The sequence below is a fragment of the Ovis aries genome, chromosome 7 (assembly GCF_016772045.2).
Source record: "Ovis aries strain OAR_USU_Benz2616 breed Rambouillet chromosome 7, ARS-UI_Ramb_v3.0, whole genome shotgun sequence".
NCBI classification, from domain to species: domain Eukaryota; kingdom Metazoa; phylum Chordata; class Mammalia; order Artiodactyla; family Bovidae; genus Ovis; species Ovis aries.
Window position 1 is genome coordinate 28,197,633 of NC_056060.1, and position 16,887 is coordinate 28,214,519.

Genomic DNA, 16,887 nt, shown 5'->3' on the forward strand with positions numbered 1-16,887 from the left:
GACTTTACCTCTTGCATTACTGATTCTGTCTTTGGTTCCCCTGACCTTCTACTTCAAGCCTATTGATTGTCAGCTCCGCTCAACTCTACTTGGTGTAGTCATCACAACAGAGACATCATTCACTGTTACTTGAAATTTTTCCTTTGCGGAGAATCCAAACTCAGCTTCTCCGAGGCTGCTAACTCTTTTCTGTTTCCCTCTCATTCCCCTTTGTATCTATTGAAACTTATTTCGGGTCACATCATTTCCATAGTTCTTTTGACATTTCTCCAATCAGTTGAGCCAACCTGACCCTTCACAGAGCCTCGTGTCTACAATGGGGCATCTCAGGATCGCTTTTCCTTGTGTCTTAGAATCTTGACTCCTTAATGTTGTACATGTGTCAGTGAGGAGGGCTCACTCTCATGTCTACCCTATCAGCTCTTCCCCTGAAGGTGCTGAGAGTGACTGGATAAGGTTATAAACCATGTTGGCAGGCTCCTTACAAGTGCAGAGTAAGTTACTAAACTGGGCTCTCAGAGCAGTTCACGCCTTTCACCTTTTTCTAATTCCCTACTTCTGGGCCACTCAAGATGTTGTTCAAGGGCCTGCAGCAACAGCACTGTCTATGAATTTAAACAAATGCAAAATAGAAGGCTCTTCTGGAACTACTGTATCAGAATGTGCGGTTTTAACAATATCCCTAAGTGAATCATGAACGATAAAGAAACACTCTCCTCTCTGTTCCCCACGGGAGTTGTTCTAAATTTTTTTCCATACTACTTCATTTTTGATTGCCCTGTGGATGAGTGTATCAGTCAGGGACCAGTTGGGAAAATAGAAAATATCCTAAGGAATTCACACAGAAATAATTCAAAATAGAAAATGGTTTACACAGGTGATAGAAGGGCCAGGAAGCCAAACAGGAGTTGGTGAAATAAACCAGAGATTAACGGAGGAGCCGTGACCTCCTTAGCTGCAGGGACCAGGGGAAGAGGCGACATGACTGGTGCCCTGGGGGACCAGGCTTACCCGGCAGGAGATGGAGCCTCAGAGAAGACGCAGCTCCTGGGCGCAAAAATGAATTACCTTGTTTTCTTTCATTTTCTCAGTTTCTACTCTGCCCTTAGCCATCTCACGTTAGACCCAGCCAGATGTCAGCTGACAAGGGAGCCTAGGAAAGAGGGAAAGGCCAAAAAAAAGGGGGGGGGAGGCCTTGAAAGGCAAATGAGTCAATCAGCCACCTCCTCCTCCTGCTTCGCTTATACTTCTTTCTCCTGACCTCGGAATATGTCTTTGGCCATCTTTCCTTCCTTCTGATCAATCTTGGAAAAAAGGTGTCTTTTATTTTTTCTAAGAGAGCTGAAACTGCTATAAACTGTAATTAAAATGCTTATGAAACACAGAATCCCTAGGTTAGACCCTCCCAGCTCTAAACATCTCTAGAATGTGAGTGAATTATCTTTTAAAATCAGGTGTTAATGATGCCTTTGAAATGATGCTATGGATTGTGGAGAATTTGCCTGCTGAAACCCTCTAGGAAAAATGCTTCCTACTCTGAAACAGGGGCCAATACCTCTCCTACTTTGTATAAGTGATAATAACAGACTCAGGTGCTAACTAAATATGGACAAGCTATTTCTGTTACACAAGTCATTGACATTTAGATTTAATAATAACTTACTAGAGCTTAGGACTTTCCTGGTGGCTCAGATGGTAAAACATCTGCTTACAATGTGGGAGACCGGGTTTGATCCCTGGGTCAGGAAGACCCTCTGGAGAAGGAAATGGCAACCCACTCCAGTACTCTTGCCTGGAAAATCCCATGGATGGAAGAGCCTGGTAGGCTACATACAGTCCACAGGGTCACAAAGAGTCAGACACGACTGAGCAATCAAAATATTAGAGCTTCCCAGGTGGCGCTAATGGTAAAGAACCTGCCTGCCAATGCAGGAGACGTGAGTTTGACCCCTGGGTCGGGAAGGTCCCCTGGAGGAGGGCATGGCAACCTACTCCAGTATTCTTACCTGGAAAATTCCATGGACAGAGGAGCCTGGTAGGCTAAAGCCCATAGGGTCACAAAGGGTCACACACGACTGAAGCGACTTAGCACGTAGCACATTTTCACTTATTAAAATGAAAAATGATTATTCTAGGACTTCCCTGGCAGTCTAGTGGTTAAGACTCTGTGCTTCTGATGCAGGAGACCCAGGATCGATCCCTAATCAGGGAGCTAAGATCTCACACGCTGTGTTGTGCAGTCAAAAATTTTTTTAAAAGAAAAAAGAATAATTTTTGTCCCTGAGTGCTTTCTCACTGTCATCTCCCTTCTATAGAAAAGGAAATTGAGGCCAATGATATCAAAGCCTGAAACCATCATCTCCTTTACAGCTGTGCAGTGAGGAGGTATAAAGAGTACAAAAACAATCTCACCAACGAACTAATTCCCACCAGCCTTTCTCTGAGTTGATTTTCTCACTTGGGAGGGCTCAGCTGAAAGAAGAGGGCACGACTCTTCAGAAACATGCAGGAAAGCACGTCTGCATCTGCATTCCAAGATTTAAAAGTAGTGTGGAGCTGACTGACCCACCTGGAGCTCACAGATTGGATGCTTTGCTGCCTGAGGACTTTGCTGGTGTCAGTCTGAGTCCCCAGCGCACCACCCGCCCCCACCCCCCACCAGAGCCCAGCTCTGTGCCTGACACATGGTAGAAACCCAAAGTCTGCTGAGTAAATAAAACAACTCACAGTCAGTTGACCGTAGTCCCTGTTTGTTGACTGTGCCACTTTCAGCTTTTCATGGAAGCTGAGTCTCAGTCCCACCATCTGTAAAATGGGACTGATAATACCGACTCCATATTTACTTCACAGTATTGTTAAAATAAGATCACATTTAAGATTTTGTCCTAGTAAGCCATCATTCATATAATGCTCTAAATTTAATTTTTTAAATTAATTTTTTTAATTTTAAGAATTTAGAGCCTCAAATTTTAAAAAATCCACACACCTGTGCTTGCACACTTATTAAGATGTACCCAAGTGAAATGTGTCAGCTCCTCCTCTTGGGTACTGTTTCCTTTACTGGTGTGTAACAGTGCATAAGGGCTGACTGAACTGGATAATAAAAACCAAATGCCAGCTTTTTATAGTCTTGGCCAAAACAGTGCCACCCAAAACACCATTTTAAATTGCAAGAAATCAGAGGACGTTTCATTCATTTGCTTTTTATTGTTGTTGACACATACAATTCAATTTTAATGCTCACTGCAGATCCACACTTAAAGGGGAAAAAAGGCTCTCACCCTAATTTAGCAGAAAGCAGAGCTATCGGCACGAAGGACAACACAATACCAAAATACGTTTGCTTTTCATCCATACTTATCTGAATTAGAAACATGCTGCCCGTCACAGGGGCTCTAACAACACACGGGCAGAAGCAGTGCCAAGGAGGTACAGCAGGCCACATGAACTTCCACACTGCGTCTTCACTTTACTCTGGGTCCTTATCTTCATCTGAAAAATGGGGGACTGACTTCTTTGCAACAACATTGTCCAGTCTCTGTCCTTGTAGATACGGATTGACACTCTGAAAAATATGTATGGTTTAGAATCATACGTGAATAACAGATACAGACATCTCACAGAAAAGGTGAACGAGAACTCTTTCTCACCTATTGGGTTAACTAGGTAACAGTGGAGCCTGCTGCTGCTGCTGCTAAGTCGCTTCAGTCGTGTCCGACTCTTTGCGACCCCATAGACGGCAGCCCACCAGGCTCCCCCATCCCTGGGATTCTCCAGGCAAGAACACTGGAGTAGGTTGCCATTTCCTTCTCCAATGCATGAAAGTGAAAAGTGAAAGTGAAGTCGCTCAGTCGTGTCCGACTCTTAGCGACCCCATGGACTGCAGCCTACCAGGCTCCTCCATCCATGGGATTTTCCAGGCAAGAGTACTGGAGTGGGGTGTCATTGCCTTCTCCAATCAATACCTCAGTAGCCAGAGAAACACTGACTGACAGACGTGTCTAATTATGTCTTTAACACAACTGTTTCACACAACTCATTATCAGATGCAGTTTGGTCCCACTCCCTTTTTTGGAATAAAGATTTGAAGTGAACCAGCTAATAAACCCTAAACTTAAATACAAAGCCTCACATGAAACAGAATTATTATCCCATGGGCTTAGAGAAGAGAGAATACAAACTGAATTAAACCATTTTACAAGAAGAATGTTCTAAAGAAGAGGACAGAATGGAGCCAAATGAGAAGAGTGGTCACAGATTACCTGCTGCTATGACTGACTCTTCCAAAGCAGCATTCCACTCAAAAAGGACTCATCGAGGGCTCTAGCTATCACTGTCACCTTTTCTCAGTCAAATTCAAAAGCCAAAGGAAAGGAAATTATACAGAAATCATCTTTACTTATTATTATTTTTAGGATGTATAAAATTCTGATATTTAAAAAAATTTTTATTATAATATAGCTGATTAACAATTTAGCTTCAGGTATACAGCAAATACATATATCCACTCTTTTTTTGTAAAGATTCTCTTCCCATATAGGCCATTACAGAGTACTGAGTGGAATTTCCTGTGCTACATAGCAGGTTCTTACTAGTTACTTATTTTATATATAGTTATGTGTATAGTGAAAATTGCTCAGTTGTGTCCAATTCTTTGTGACCCCATGGACTATACAATCCATGCAGTTCTCCAGGCCAGAATACTGGAGTGGGTAGCCATTCCCTTCTCCAGGGGGTCTTCTCAACCCAGGGATTGAACCCAGGTCTCCCACACTGCAGGCGGATTCTTTACCAGCTGGGCCACCAGGGGCAAATATTGTGTATATGTCAGTCCCAATTTCTTCTGTCTCCCCTTATTCCCTGGTAACCGTAAGTCTGTTTCCTACATCTGTGACTCCAAACTACAGAAGTATTACCTCATCGGTCAGAATGGTCCTCAAAAATCTACAAACACTAAACGCTAGAGAGGGTGTGGAGAAAGGGAACCCTCCTACACTGCTGATAGGAACGTAAATTGGTACATCCACTATGGAGAACAGTATGGAGGGTCTTTGAAAAAACTAAAAATAGAACTATCATATGATCCAGCAATCTACTGTTGGGCATATACCCAGAGAAAACCGTAATTAGAAAAGAGACATGCACTCCAAAGTTCACTGCAGCACTATTTACAGTAGCAGGACATGGAAGCCACCTAAACACCCATCGACAGAGGAATGGGTAAAGAAGATGTGGTACAGATATACAATGGAATATTATTCAGCTATCAAAAGGACAAAGAATGCCATTTGCAGCAACATGGATGAACCTAGAGACTGTCATACTGAGTCAAGCAAGTCAGACGCATAAAGACAAATGACACGCGACATCACTTATATGTGGAATCAAAAAAAAAGTGCAAATAAACTTATTTACATAACTCCTTTATTTTTGACTCAAGACTCCACTGTCTGAAATTCTTTTCATCTGTTGGTATTCTGAATGAGTCAATGTTTTCCATTCCTTCTTTATTTTATATCTATTTTTTTAAGGTTTGGATTGAAACTGGGAATTGGAGTATTATCACAGTATGTAGCAAGCAGACAAAAATTCAGGTTTTGAAAGGTATTTGTTTATTGAAGTTGTCTTCCAATAATTAAACATAAGAAAGAAACTGTCGTTACAATATATCTGCAATCCCATGGCACCTCTAGGCCCCACGGATGAATGGAGGCATTTCACAGGGGGTCTCTCTTGCCCATGGGACGTTGTCTGCTATGACTTTTGAGCAGATGTTCTCCTAAATAGAAGGCCTGGAAACTGAGTTTAGTATTTAAAAATGTACTTCCACATTCTGATAGGTAAAAGTATGAATGAGGAAAGGCCCAACTTATCCTGCAAAAATGCATCACAAACAAGCTGAGAATTACAAAGTATGCAATGTTCTCATTGATCTGAAAAGTGGTATGTCACCAAATAACAGTACTTTGCTGGGAAGCATATTTAAAATATTTAAATAATTACTTTTTTATATTAGGAATTGTCTACTAGAATGGCCTGGCTTAACCCAGAGAATCATTTCAGAATCTCTAGCTAGGTGGAGCACATATGGACAGAAAAAGTACATTCAGTACTATAAATATTTTTTATTTTTTCTCAGTAAAAATATATTCTGAAATTTCTAATGATTTAAAAGGATATGAAATATTAATTTAAAAATATTTTTTCTAAGCTATGTTCTTTAATATGATTTTTGAGCATTTAAAAAATTTGATATTGACATACAGCTGTGACAGTTTCAGGTGGTGAGCAAAGGGACTCAGTCATACATATACATGTATCCCTTCATGACAGTCATGTTTATCAAATATAGAAACAAAAGGTTGACAAACTCTTTAAATAAGATAAATAGCAGATCTCAAATATTAACAAGAGACCTCCTAAGAATTAAAAATTTGTTGCCATTTAAAAGGTCATTTATTGACCTTTTCTTCTTGAAGCAACTAGGAATTCAACTGGATTTGAGCAAATTTAGAAAGATACATAAAACCACCCAAGGCTCTGTTGTAATTCTGGGGAGAAGCTGTCCTGATAAGGGACTGTCATGAGAGCAAGTCTTTCTGCCCAGACCTAGGCCACAACAGATGAAGCAGGGAATGAAGGAACTGAATTAATGGGAAAGTAAAAGGAGCAATCACTTGAGCTTCTTTGGTAAATGTCTGAGTACTGAATCCTACATACAAGGTTAATAATGATGATGTGTGTGCATGCTCAGTTTCTCAGTTGTGTCTGACTTTTTGGTGACCCCATGGACTGTAGCCTGCTAGGCTCCTCTGTTCATGGAATTTCCCAGGCAAGAATACTGGAGTGGGTTGTCATTTCCTCCTTCAGGGGATCTTCCTGACCCAGGGATCGAATCCTCGTCTCCTGCATCAGCAGGCATATTCTTTACCACTAAGCCACCAGGGAAGCCCAATAGTGATGATACTTGGTTTTAAATACCTTCTGAAGAACTCAAGGCACTTAGATATTTACCTTTTCCCTTGGGTGAGAGACTGGCTAGGTTACAGAGTTGCTATTTCACAACTGATAGAACCACTGGGATTGGACCCTTGCCTCTGATGACCTCTGGAAACCCAAAGCAGATGCTGAGCGTCACTGGAGGAAGCCCTGATTTTTTACAATAGCAAGCCCATAATTTCTTCATATTGATTTGTATACTGGAGGGAGCGGTCAAAGTCATCAATCAAGATGGGAACATAATCTGAGGCCTGATGACAGGGGAGGTAAGTTCTGTTTCTCCTCCAGACCTGAGAGGCCCCTGGTTTATGGCATGAGCACGGATCTTTGTAGATGTCTGAGAATAGGAAGAACTTGATACCCCTGGGTCAAAGCGACCCTATTTTCATAAATTCTCAGGCTTTCCTATGTGGAGTAACATGAAGCCAAAATAAAATCCTTTATAACATGTGTGCTAGCCAAACTGAGTTTTGGTCATCACTGGTCTCATACAAAAATGACCTAAATCATGACCTGCAGTCATTAACCAAGGCAGCCCAGGAGGAATAGTGAGCCAGGCAGCAGAGACAATTAAAGCTTCATGCTAAGACACCCATTTCAGTATGGTCACTGTTCTTATTTGGAAATGTCCTTATTGCACCATGGGGAGACATTCAAGCCATCTTACTGGTAAATTATGTGTATTCTGAACTCCTGGGACGGAATTTCTTGATGTTCTCTCAAGATCACATTACACCCTTCAGACCTTCCCTGCCACCATCTACCAATGGAAACTGTAATCATCCAAGAAAAATCTCTGAATAACCCCATTAACTCCCTGAACATCTGTTTCCAAAGCAAAACTTTGCTTCTTGAATAGAGAACTGGCCATGGGTCTTCTGTATTTTGCCAGGCAGCACAGGGACTTGGAACTTTCCATTTTGGGGGCCTGAGGAATTAATGCTGAGTCTGGAAAACCTACACCTCTTCAAGCATTCTGACTAGATCTGGCAAAACTATTCAGAAAGGCCTCAATGACCACTGTCCAAACTCCCCAATTTTGCCAGGATCCAGGTACTTCCTAGTCTAAATAAATAGTCAGTGGCCTTGCATGTACGGTTTGGTTTGTATATTTTAACTAAGATGGTTACTATCTGGCAGCATTTTATTATGGAACAAGCAGACTTTAACTTTTAAAATCTGATTTAAAAAAAAAAAAAAAAAAGCAAGTGGGACTTTGCTGGTGATCCAGAGATTGAGACTCCATGCTGCCAATGTTGTAGGCAGAAGCGGGTTATGGGAGGGGCACAGGTTCAATGCCTGGTGGGGGAACTAAGATCCCACATGCTGTTCAGTGCTGCCAAAATTTTGCTTTTAAATGGCAGGTGGCCTGGCACTTTTGTCTAAAAAGGCACCAACCACCGGCCACTTGTTCAGTCTCAACACCATCAAATACACTGGAAGCCCAAAGTCAAGTGACATCAGCTTTACAAGAGGAATCACTGTAGTGGCTAAATGAACAGCACCTCGGGCAGCCCTGGGATGGTGAAGAACTAACCCTGCAAATTCCGGTGAGTAAACAAATAAAATGGACCTACTGGATTTTTACATCAGTCTGGCTGGACCAAGAAAAAAAAGCATGCAGAAGGAATGAGATTTGTTCATGTCCTCTTTTGCCCCGACATTTCTTCAAAATTATTGCCCGGGGCAGGCGGTTCAACACTTCCTGGTTCTTGGTTTGAGTTTTTATGTAATTGATGCGGATGGATTTGTGGGCCGTTTCCTCCGGTGGCCTATAGATCCTTTGAGGAAGGACATATCACTGCTGTACTCCCCACATCCCTATCCACACCCACGGGTGGGATGCAATTGACTTTTTGTGAGTGCAATGATGGTGGTGGATTTGCCACAAAACTTACTGTGCCAGATGAATAACCAAAGGACTCACTGTATAGCACAGGGAACTCTGCTCAGTGTTATGTGGCAGCCTGGATGGGAGGGGAGTTTTGGGCAGAATGGCTACATGTATACGTATGGCTGAGTCCCTCTGGTGTCTACCTGACACTATCACAACATTGTATAGTAACAGCTATACTCCGATACAGACGAACAAGATTAAAAAAGAGCTTGGTGTGCCCCTAGAAATTACATGCTAGAGCCTGGAGAAGACATCACAGAAACCAAGGGCAGACTTTCTAGGCACAGTTATCACTAGGGACCACTGTTCACCCTCGCCCCCATGCAGGACTGTACGTGAAAGGACTCTGCTACTTTCTGTTACCGCCCGAGGGGAACAGCCTGTCAACTGCCCCACTCAGAAAGCTCTAGACATCCCCCAGCCTCACAGCCAATCAGACGTTACCCTCCGCTTGCGTCTCTGTCCTCCCTTCATCTTCTCATAAAGGAGCTTCTTGTTCTGGAGTCGAGAGAAAAGAAAACAAATGCAGAAGTATGGGTCACGTTTGGCCAATGGCTATTATATCCTTGGTGTGGCCCCCTGGATATTTGCATACACATATTTTAGAAACAAAACCAGATGAAAGGAGTGTTGTGTCAGAAAGAGACCACAAGAGAAAAGCCGGTGTTGTGCAGCTTTTAGTGAAGTTCTCTGTGATGCCCCAAGGCACACCCATGTCATCAACAATCATATAAATCAGAAAATACGACATTCTAACACACAAGGGGCACTGGAGACCCATCTCCTCACTTTGAACAGCCTTTGTTTAAAACAAACAATTTTATCTTATTTTACTTTAGTGTCTAACTCCCTTTTTATGAGCTGTACACATAAACTGTTCTCTAGAGGAGTGTCTGACTATTAGCAACAGTCCTCTATGTAAATAAATGAGACATCCGACTTCTGCAACCCTTCCTCGTGTGGCTTGAGTCAGTGCCCCCAGTCAAGACAATCGGAAAACCATTTGGTCTATAACATTTTTAATAGAGTGAACCTTTTAAAAACTGCCAAAAATCTTCTTGGCAGAAGAAAAGCTATGTTGTTGAGAGGGGTGCAAGACAGGCTCTGTTACCACAGTTTGTATAAGTGTTTCCACATATTTCTGGATTCCAAACACATAGTGGATTTAAATGAGCTCTAGAATGTCATGTGCATGTTGAATATATTTCCCTTCTATTGGGATTATAAGAGACAGGACACTTAACCTGAAGAGAGAATGGGAAATAAGGAATTGGGGGCTTTCTCAAGTTGTTTACTTAAAAAAAAAATTTTCTTCATCAGAAGGGAGATAATATATAAAAGAGGCGATTCATCTTACTCTAAAATACCCTGACATTGATTTTTTAAAAGAAGAAGATGACAGAGTTCTGGTAAGGAACAAGTTTATACAACCCTTGTATCTTCTGGGGTGTTTGGATATCAAGTTCTTTTTTTTTTTCATGGTAGATTTGGAAATGAAAATGACAAATACCAAGAACGAGGTCATAGTTTTCATGTTCATTAAAATCTACTCCATCCACAATTTACAATGTGTATCTCTTGCCCAACCTCAACTATGCACGGAGGCCGCGCCAGAGCGTCAAGGAGCCTCCACAGCTCCAAAGATCGGTCCTGGCCGCAGCCTGAATCTCATGCTTGCTTGGAGCACTGATGAGTTTCATCTCAGAAGGGAGAAAAGTGCAGATCATTCACTCGAGGAATGAGGGTATTGCTGTGAGGTTCATTCCTGCTGTCTGTGCTTACCTTTCTGTAGATGGAACAATTCCTGGTGAAAGAGAAAGTCCTAGGAATTCATGCCAAAGCTGGGGACAGGGGTTGGGAGATAGGGGGCCAGGAAAGAGGCTTCTGCGTATCACTGGGATGAGTTGCCTGAGCGGGAGGGAGGGCACAGGGACCCTCGAGCTAGTATCATGGGGTGGGACAGCCAGTCAGCCATGGTCGAGGTCCACTGTGCCACCAGCAGAGTAAAGACAGTAGCATCTTAGTTACTCCCCTTTAGAAGGCCAGAGTTATACTCCTAAGAGCCTTCATTCAAAGAGAAAAGGAAAAGTACTGCAAGCCTTCCTCTCAAAGATGGTCCCTGTATTTCCCTAAGAGTGCAGGTGAGGATGAGCCAGATGCCTTCCCACCCCTGCCTGCCAGTGACCTTGGCATTCCTGATTAACCCTGCTATTGTATGGATTTGAAGGCAGGGATTGACAGGTCTCCTGTGGGTGAAAGAAGTACACAAAGCCAATGAGAAGAGACCAGCCCCTCTCCTGACACCCATTCCCTGTAGATAGGGTGGGGAGGGGGAGCAGTGAGCCTGTTTTCCATGTGAGCAGCAGGTCTGAGTTCACAAAGAGGGCTTTCCATTGTGCCATCAAGATTTTGGATGACTGCCTAGATCTTGGTTTCAAATTCCATTCCTAAATGGAACCAGGGAGGCTTCTTGGAGAAATGTCTGATTCCAGAGCTAGGGTAGGGAAAGTACAAGGATGAATGAAGTTGGGATATCTAATTGGGCCAGAAAGTAAGGAAGTACTCAAAAAGTGATGAGACATGGGGAAAGGAAAGAAAAGCCAGCCTGCAGAGACTCCCGCTGGCTAAATCTAGGACAGTTTGAACAGCAAAACAAATAATAATAGGAAACAATGAATCTATACTGATAAAAATTAAAAAAAAAAATGGGGAACAGGGGAAACTCTTGCTTAGAATAGAATGCCAACCAAGAAATGCCGAAAGAATAGTAACATTTTTAAATAAATCACCATTTTAAAACTACTATAGTTATCATTATTCTGGTGAGTGCCATCAGCGGATACTAAAATTGTTAGTTGAAAGTTTAATGGGGACAGAATATTTATACAGTCTTGAAGTAAATCCGCACAGATTAATTATTAATTTCAAAGGGAAAAATAGTAACTTTACACTGGAGAAATCTGGCAGATACCACTTTGCCCAAGTCACCACCAATTCTGGGATAAACTGGCTCCAGGCATTTCCCAAGGGGAATACTAAGAAGACCATATCAGAAAGGCATAGCTCATGACTAATGACATGGAAACATGAGAGAAACCCAAAGTGAAGAGCATCTGACTCTTCAGACACAACAAGGGCGTGAAAGACAGAAAGGCAGAGGGTCCTGTGTCTCATTTCTCCCACGGCTCAGGTTCAAGGCCCAGCACAGCTGCATCCGGTTAAGCAGGAGCCTCTAGTCACCCAAGCTGCTGGTGAAAAGATGTGAAAAGCACTTGGAAAGGAGAAACATTTGCTTTTCAAGACAACTTCTTCCTAAGTGAGTAACACTCAGTAACGGATGTGTGAAGGAGGGCTTGGCTGACATCTATGGTAGCCAGCCTTTGTCTACGGCAGCTGCAGGTGACATATCATCTGAAGGACAACCAGTTGTAGACAAGACTCGACAGAACCACTGTACAGGACGCACTGTGAGTGCTGAGCCATGGAAAGAAAAGGGATTTATCCAGTTTTTAGGGAACTCTTAGAGTCCAATGTTCTGGTTCAAATCCCAGTTCTGTCAATGATCAGCTCCGTGGGGTTGGGCAGACCTTTTAAACTCCCTCTTCATGCATCCTTGCTTAGTCGCTTCAGTCGTGCCCGACTCTTTGCAACCCCATAGACTGTAGCCTACCCAGCTCCTCTGTCCATGGGATTTTCCAGGCAAGAATACTGGAGTGGGTTGCCATTTCCTTCTCCAGGAGATCTTCCCAACCCAGGGATTGCACCTGGGTCTCCCGCATTGTAGGCAGACGCTTTACCATCTGAGCCACCAGGGAAGTCTCTAAGCCTGTATTTTCTCATCTGTAAAATGAGCATGATAGGGAAGGGCAGATTGAATGAAATAATTCACATAAAGTATTTGGCACTGTCTGGCACACAGTATGCGCTCAACAAATATGACTATTTACTGTCTTATAAAACACAATGGCTATGATCATCTTTGTGTCAGACATGACTGAGCGACTGAACTGAACACCTAATGCAGGGCCTGGAAGGTATATGATGTGCATTTAATAAATGTATCTTGATGCATTAACAAAGAGAGAGAAATGCAGGAAATTAGACAGATGCTGATATTTATGTGAATCACTACTCAAGACTCAGCTGAGCTCCAGCTCAGCTCAAACACAGGGAAACATTACCAGCAAAAAAAAAAAAAAAAAAAAGGAATCAGGATCTTGTGTGTAGCTCTCTTGTGAAAGATGATCCCTTTGCTAATTTAAAGGACAGTGGAACTTGAGACCATCATTCTTTATGAACGTTAAGGAAAGCTGGGGGACCCCAGCTTAGAAAAGCAAGACATACTCAATTCACACTTCCACATGAAGTGGAACTCATGCTTGACTGCTAGGTGGTAATGAGAAAATAAATGAAGGAAACAAGTTTAAACAGACACATAATTACAGATGAGGAAGGTGTGAAAACATTGTTCCTGGTCATTGATCTGTAATAGTCCTAAACTTCTAGTCTTTAGCTCTAATGTAGACAGTGAATGGCAGTGACTCAAAGGAAAGAAATCAGTATTGAAAAGAGGCAAAAACAATGAGATGGTAGCTGACTTCATAGTGGAGTGCTGGGAGTGGCACACGATGAGAGAAATCTGTAGAGATTTTCAAGAAGAGGGGAGGAAAGTTGACAAGAGGGAAGTTTCCATCTCTCTCACATCCTCACTGAGACTGGTCTCCACCTTCCCCTCGCACCTTCCCCTCGCACCTTCCCCTCATTTCCAGACTAGCTCCTTCGGCATCCTCAGTGGTTACTGTACAATTGGCCATGTGAGTCCTCAGCCCTGGGTCTTCCTTGCCTACTCTCTTCCATCTCCCCCAGTAACTGCACCTGGTAGAGCTTGATCAGGAAGCTGAACCATGCTGAGGTGGGTTCATTTTATTTTCATGCAATTTATCCCAAGTTGGTTAGCTCCTTGAGACCAATAGCATGTCAATGACTATTGTATATCGAGCACCCAGCAAGCGCCTGGAACACAGCAGGCTCTGTCCAGGCCCTTGCTTCTGTTAGGTGGCACTTCCGCCCATCTCTTGTAGATTCCTTCCTAATGCTCCCCTATGACCTACTCTTTCCTACTCTTCCTCTGCTCCTTTCTTTCTCTCCTACTTCCCTCTCTTCTTTCTTTATTTTTAAAAAACTTCCTCAGAGGAAACATTCATACCATCCATTTCTTACAAACCTGGCACAGCTCTTTTCACCTTCTCATGCTACGTTTATGCCATACACCAAATCTAGTCAGTCCCCTAGTTCCCTTTGAAATGTTCTGGATTCTTATTGCTTTAGTGAGATTCACGTAAATTCTCTGTGTTCACAGCCTTCATAACTAGAATTATCTCCATTTTTTTTTCCCACCTTTAGTTTCTTCTCTATCTCTTCCTTCCATATGCCGCCAGAATAACTTTTATAGAACACTTTCATGATTTTAGCCTCCTATTCAAGAACCTATAGATGGTTACCTACGTAATTCAACATGTTTAAACCCTGCTAGTAGGCTTCCAGATGGCTCTGCAAATTCTCCCTAACATCACTGCTTATAAGAAAGAGGAGAAATAGAATAATGCATATTGGAGGGAGCAAAATTAACTTAGAGGGCATTGTTGCTTTGTCATTTTAAGACAGGAAACGTGCACGTTGACTGGAGAGGGAATCAAACTCAGTGCTTGGATGATGGAAAAAATGGAAGTGGTCATTAATGAGGAGGGACCTCTCTCTCTCTAAAACAATGTAAAAATGAAGAGAGAGAGTTTAGTTCTGAGACCACAGTATTCCCAGTAAAGCAGGTAGGAAGTTGGCTGCCAGTGATGGAGACCTATAGCTTTAGATAGGCCTGGGCAGTTAGGAGTATCTGCTCATTCCTCATTCACTCACTCCTCCTACGGCGCACTGGCCGTCTCTGTATACGTGAACTAACCCTCCTTAGTAGTTTTCCACTTTGCTCACGTGGCTTCTGCATTTGATTACATCATCCAAACCACAGGAAAATAGGTCTATCTGCATTCCACTGTGATCTTGTTCGATCCATTATTCCAGCCAGTTGGGATCTTCTCGAATCCCAACTCTGTCATTCAATGCTCTCCCTTCCAACTCTGTGTCTTTCTTTGAGAATCTGATAAGCATATGCTCTATAGCTTTTATTACAAACATTTATAAAAATGTGGAGTGGGATATCGCTAAGACACATAGGATACATGTGAAACTGCTCTCCCTCTCGACATGGACTCTTTAATAAGCTCCCTTTCGGTGATGTTTTCCAGCCTAGGTTGTATCTCTCCACCTCTTCCAACAGAATATCATGAAAGAGCTCATCAAATACTTTGCTAAAGTCCAAACGCACCATGCTCACTTCATTTCCCTCATCAAGCTGGCAAGTAAATGAATAATGCTGGCAAGTGGAAGGATACGATTAGATCGACAAAACTTGTTTTTAGCAAACCTATGCCAAATGGTCATGCTTTCTCTTTCCAAGTACGTATAAACAATTTCCTTAACTGGCAGTTATAGATTCTTGCCATTGATGGCAAGTTCACTGCCGCATATTGTGGAATTTTTCTTCTTTTTCCATAAAGCAGAATTGCGTGTCTGTTTCTCAGATTCTGGCATGGTTTTCTCTTAGTTCTGCAGAGATCACTTCCCTCAGTCTAGGGAAAAAACCTGCAAATTTTCTTAGTATCCTTTTTTTTCAAAACAGAAATTTCATATACTTCCTGTAAGAGGTGCATGAAACACTGATGAGATTTTCGGATGTGTTATGACACAGCCTATGGAGCAGACCACAGTAGAACCCTCTTGAGATTAGAGCTGATGAGATTGGTTCAGGTCACCGACTCTTCAAATGGGTTGGTATATTGTGCTCTAGGCGGTGAGTGTGGTTTGGAATTAAAAGTCCCTCTCAACTAGAGATTTTTGGAAAAAAAAAAAAATCAGAGTCTAAACAATTTTCCTTCTCTCTCCCCACCCATATTGTTTCTATCTGCCATCAGTACCTTCAGAGTACCAGAGTATACGACTTACTAGCAATTAAGATTGGACTTACCCACTTGCCCAAGCCTGGATAGTCATGTTCTGGATCAAAAAGGTGCTGGTGTAACTGGAATTCTCGACTGAACTCTGCTGTGTCAGGAGTGTTTTCTAGACATCCATCATCTACTGCAAACAACAAAAGGTTTTTGAGGAACAGCCAAGTATCTATTGTTATTCTAAGAGTTAATTTATTAAAAACAACTAGACATCCAAAGGTCAGAATGTATTCACATCAGTCATTCTAAATCAATATCCTTCTGGGATTTGCTCATCCCAGATTCCCATTCCTCTCCTACCCATGTCAGAGAATGGTTGGCTGCTCACCAAACCCACTTCCCATTCCCCGTCGGCACATGGCTAATTTCCCAGCCTTGCTATGCAATCAGGTGGAGTCATATGCCTGGATTTGTGCTGATGGAATGTGGGCAGAAGTGATGTATTCCACCTCCAAGCCTGGCCCATAAAAACCCTCTGGAGGACCCCCTCTCTTGCTCTCCCAGGCCCACCCTCACCCCCAGCATCTGTTGGTCTGCTTGCTACATGTTGCCGACCAGGGCAACTGTGGCTGTCAAGTGCAAAGATGAAAGATGGCAGTCTGGGTTGCTGAACCATCCACCTCCACAACACCCTCACCCACCTCTGGCAAGACTTCACACGAATAAGAAATAAACTTCTATTGCGTTAAGCCAGTGTTATTTTTTGTCTGCCATAACAGTAATTATTTCCTTTACTGATATACTTCCATTTCACATGACTTGCTCTGTTTTCTCTTGGGTGGCTCTTTTGAAATGATTTTGGCTTCTTGGAGAAAGTCCATTATATAAGAAAAATAATTATTAGACAGAACTTGATGGTGTGTGTTGTAGTGGTAACTGGCTAAGCCTGGAGTCAGAAAGATAGACCCGAGCTCAGGGTTGAAATCTTAG

General features: G+C 42.5%; 1 protein-coding gene across 8 annotated transcripts in view; it reads right to left on the bottom strand.

Annotated features, from left to right (window-relative positions):
* Window positions 1–3,187: 3,187 nt before the first annotated feature.
* Window positions 3,188–16,887, bottom strand: part of SCG5 (secretogranin V) — a 55,112-nt gene continuing 41,412 nt past the window's right edge. For 2 of the 8 annotated variants that reach the window (XM_042252236.1, XM_004010423.5), the window contains exons 4-6: window positions 15,975–16,084; window positions 9,341–9,394; window positions 3,188–3,565 (exon numbers count right to left, since the gene is read on the bottom strand). In XM_042252236.1, coding sequence (XP_042108170.1) covers window positions 3,470–3,565; window positions 9,341–9,394; window positions 15,975–16,084 — 260 coding nt within the window. In that variant the 3' untranslated portion in view covers window positions 3,188–3,469. Of the gene's footprint in view, window positions 3,566–9,340; window positions 9,395–15,974; window positions 16,088–16,887 lie in introns of all 8 variants that reach the window. The other 6 variants (XM_042252235.1, XM_012181153.4, XM_042252238.1 and 3 more) reach the window with 3 other exon arrangements.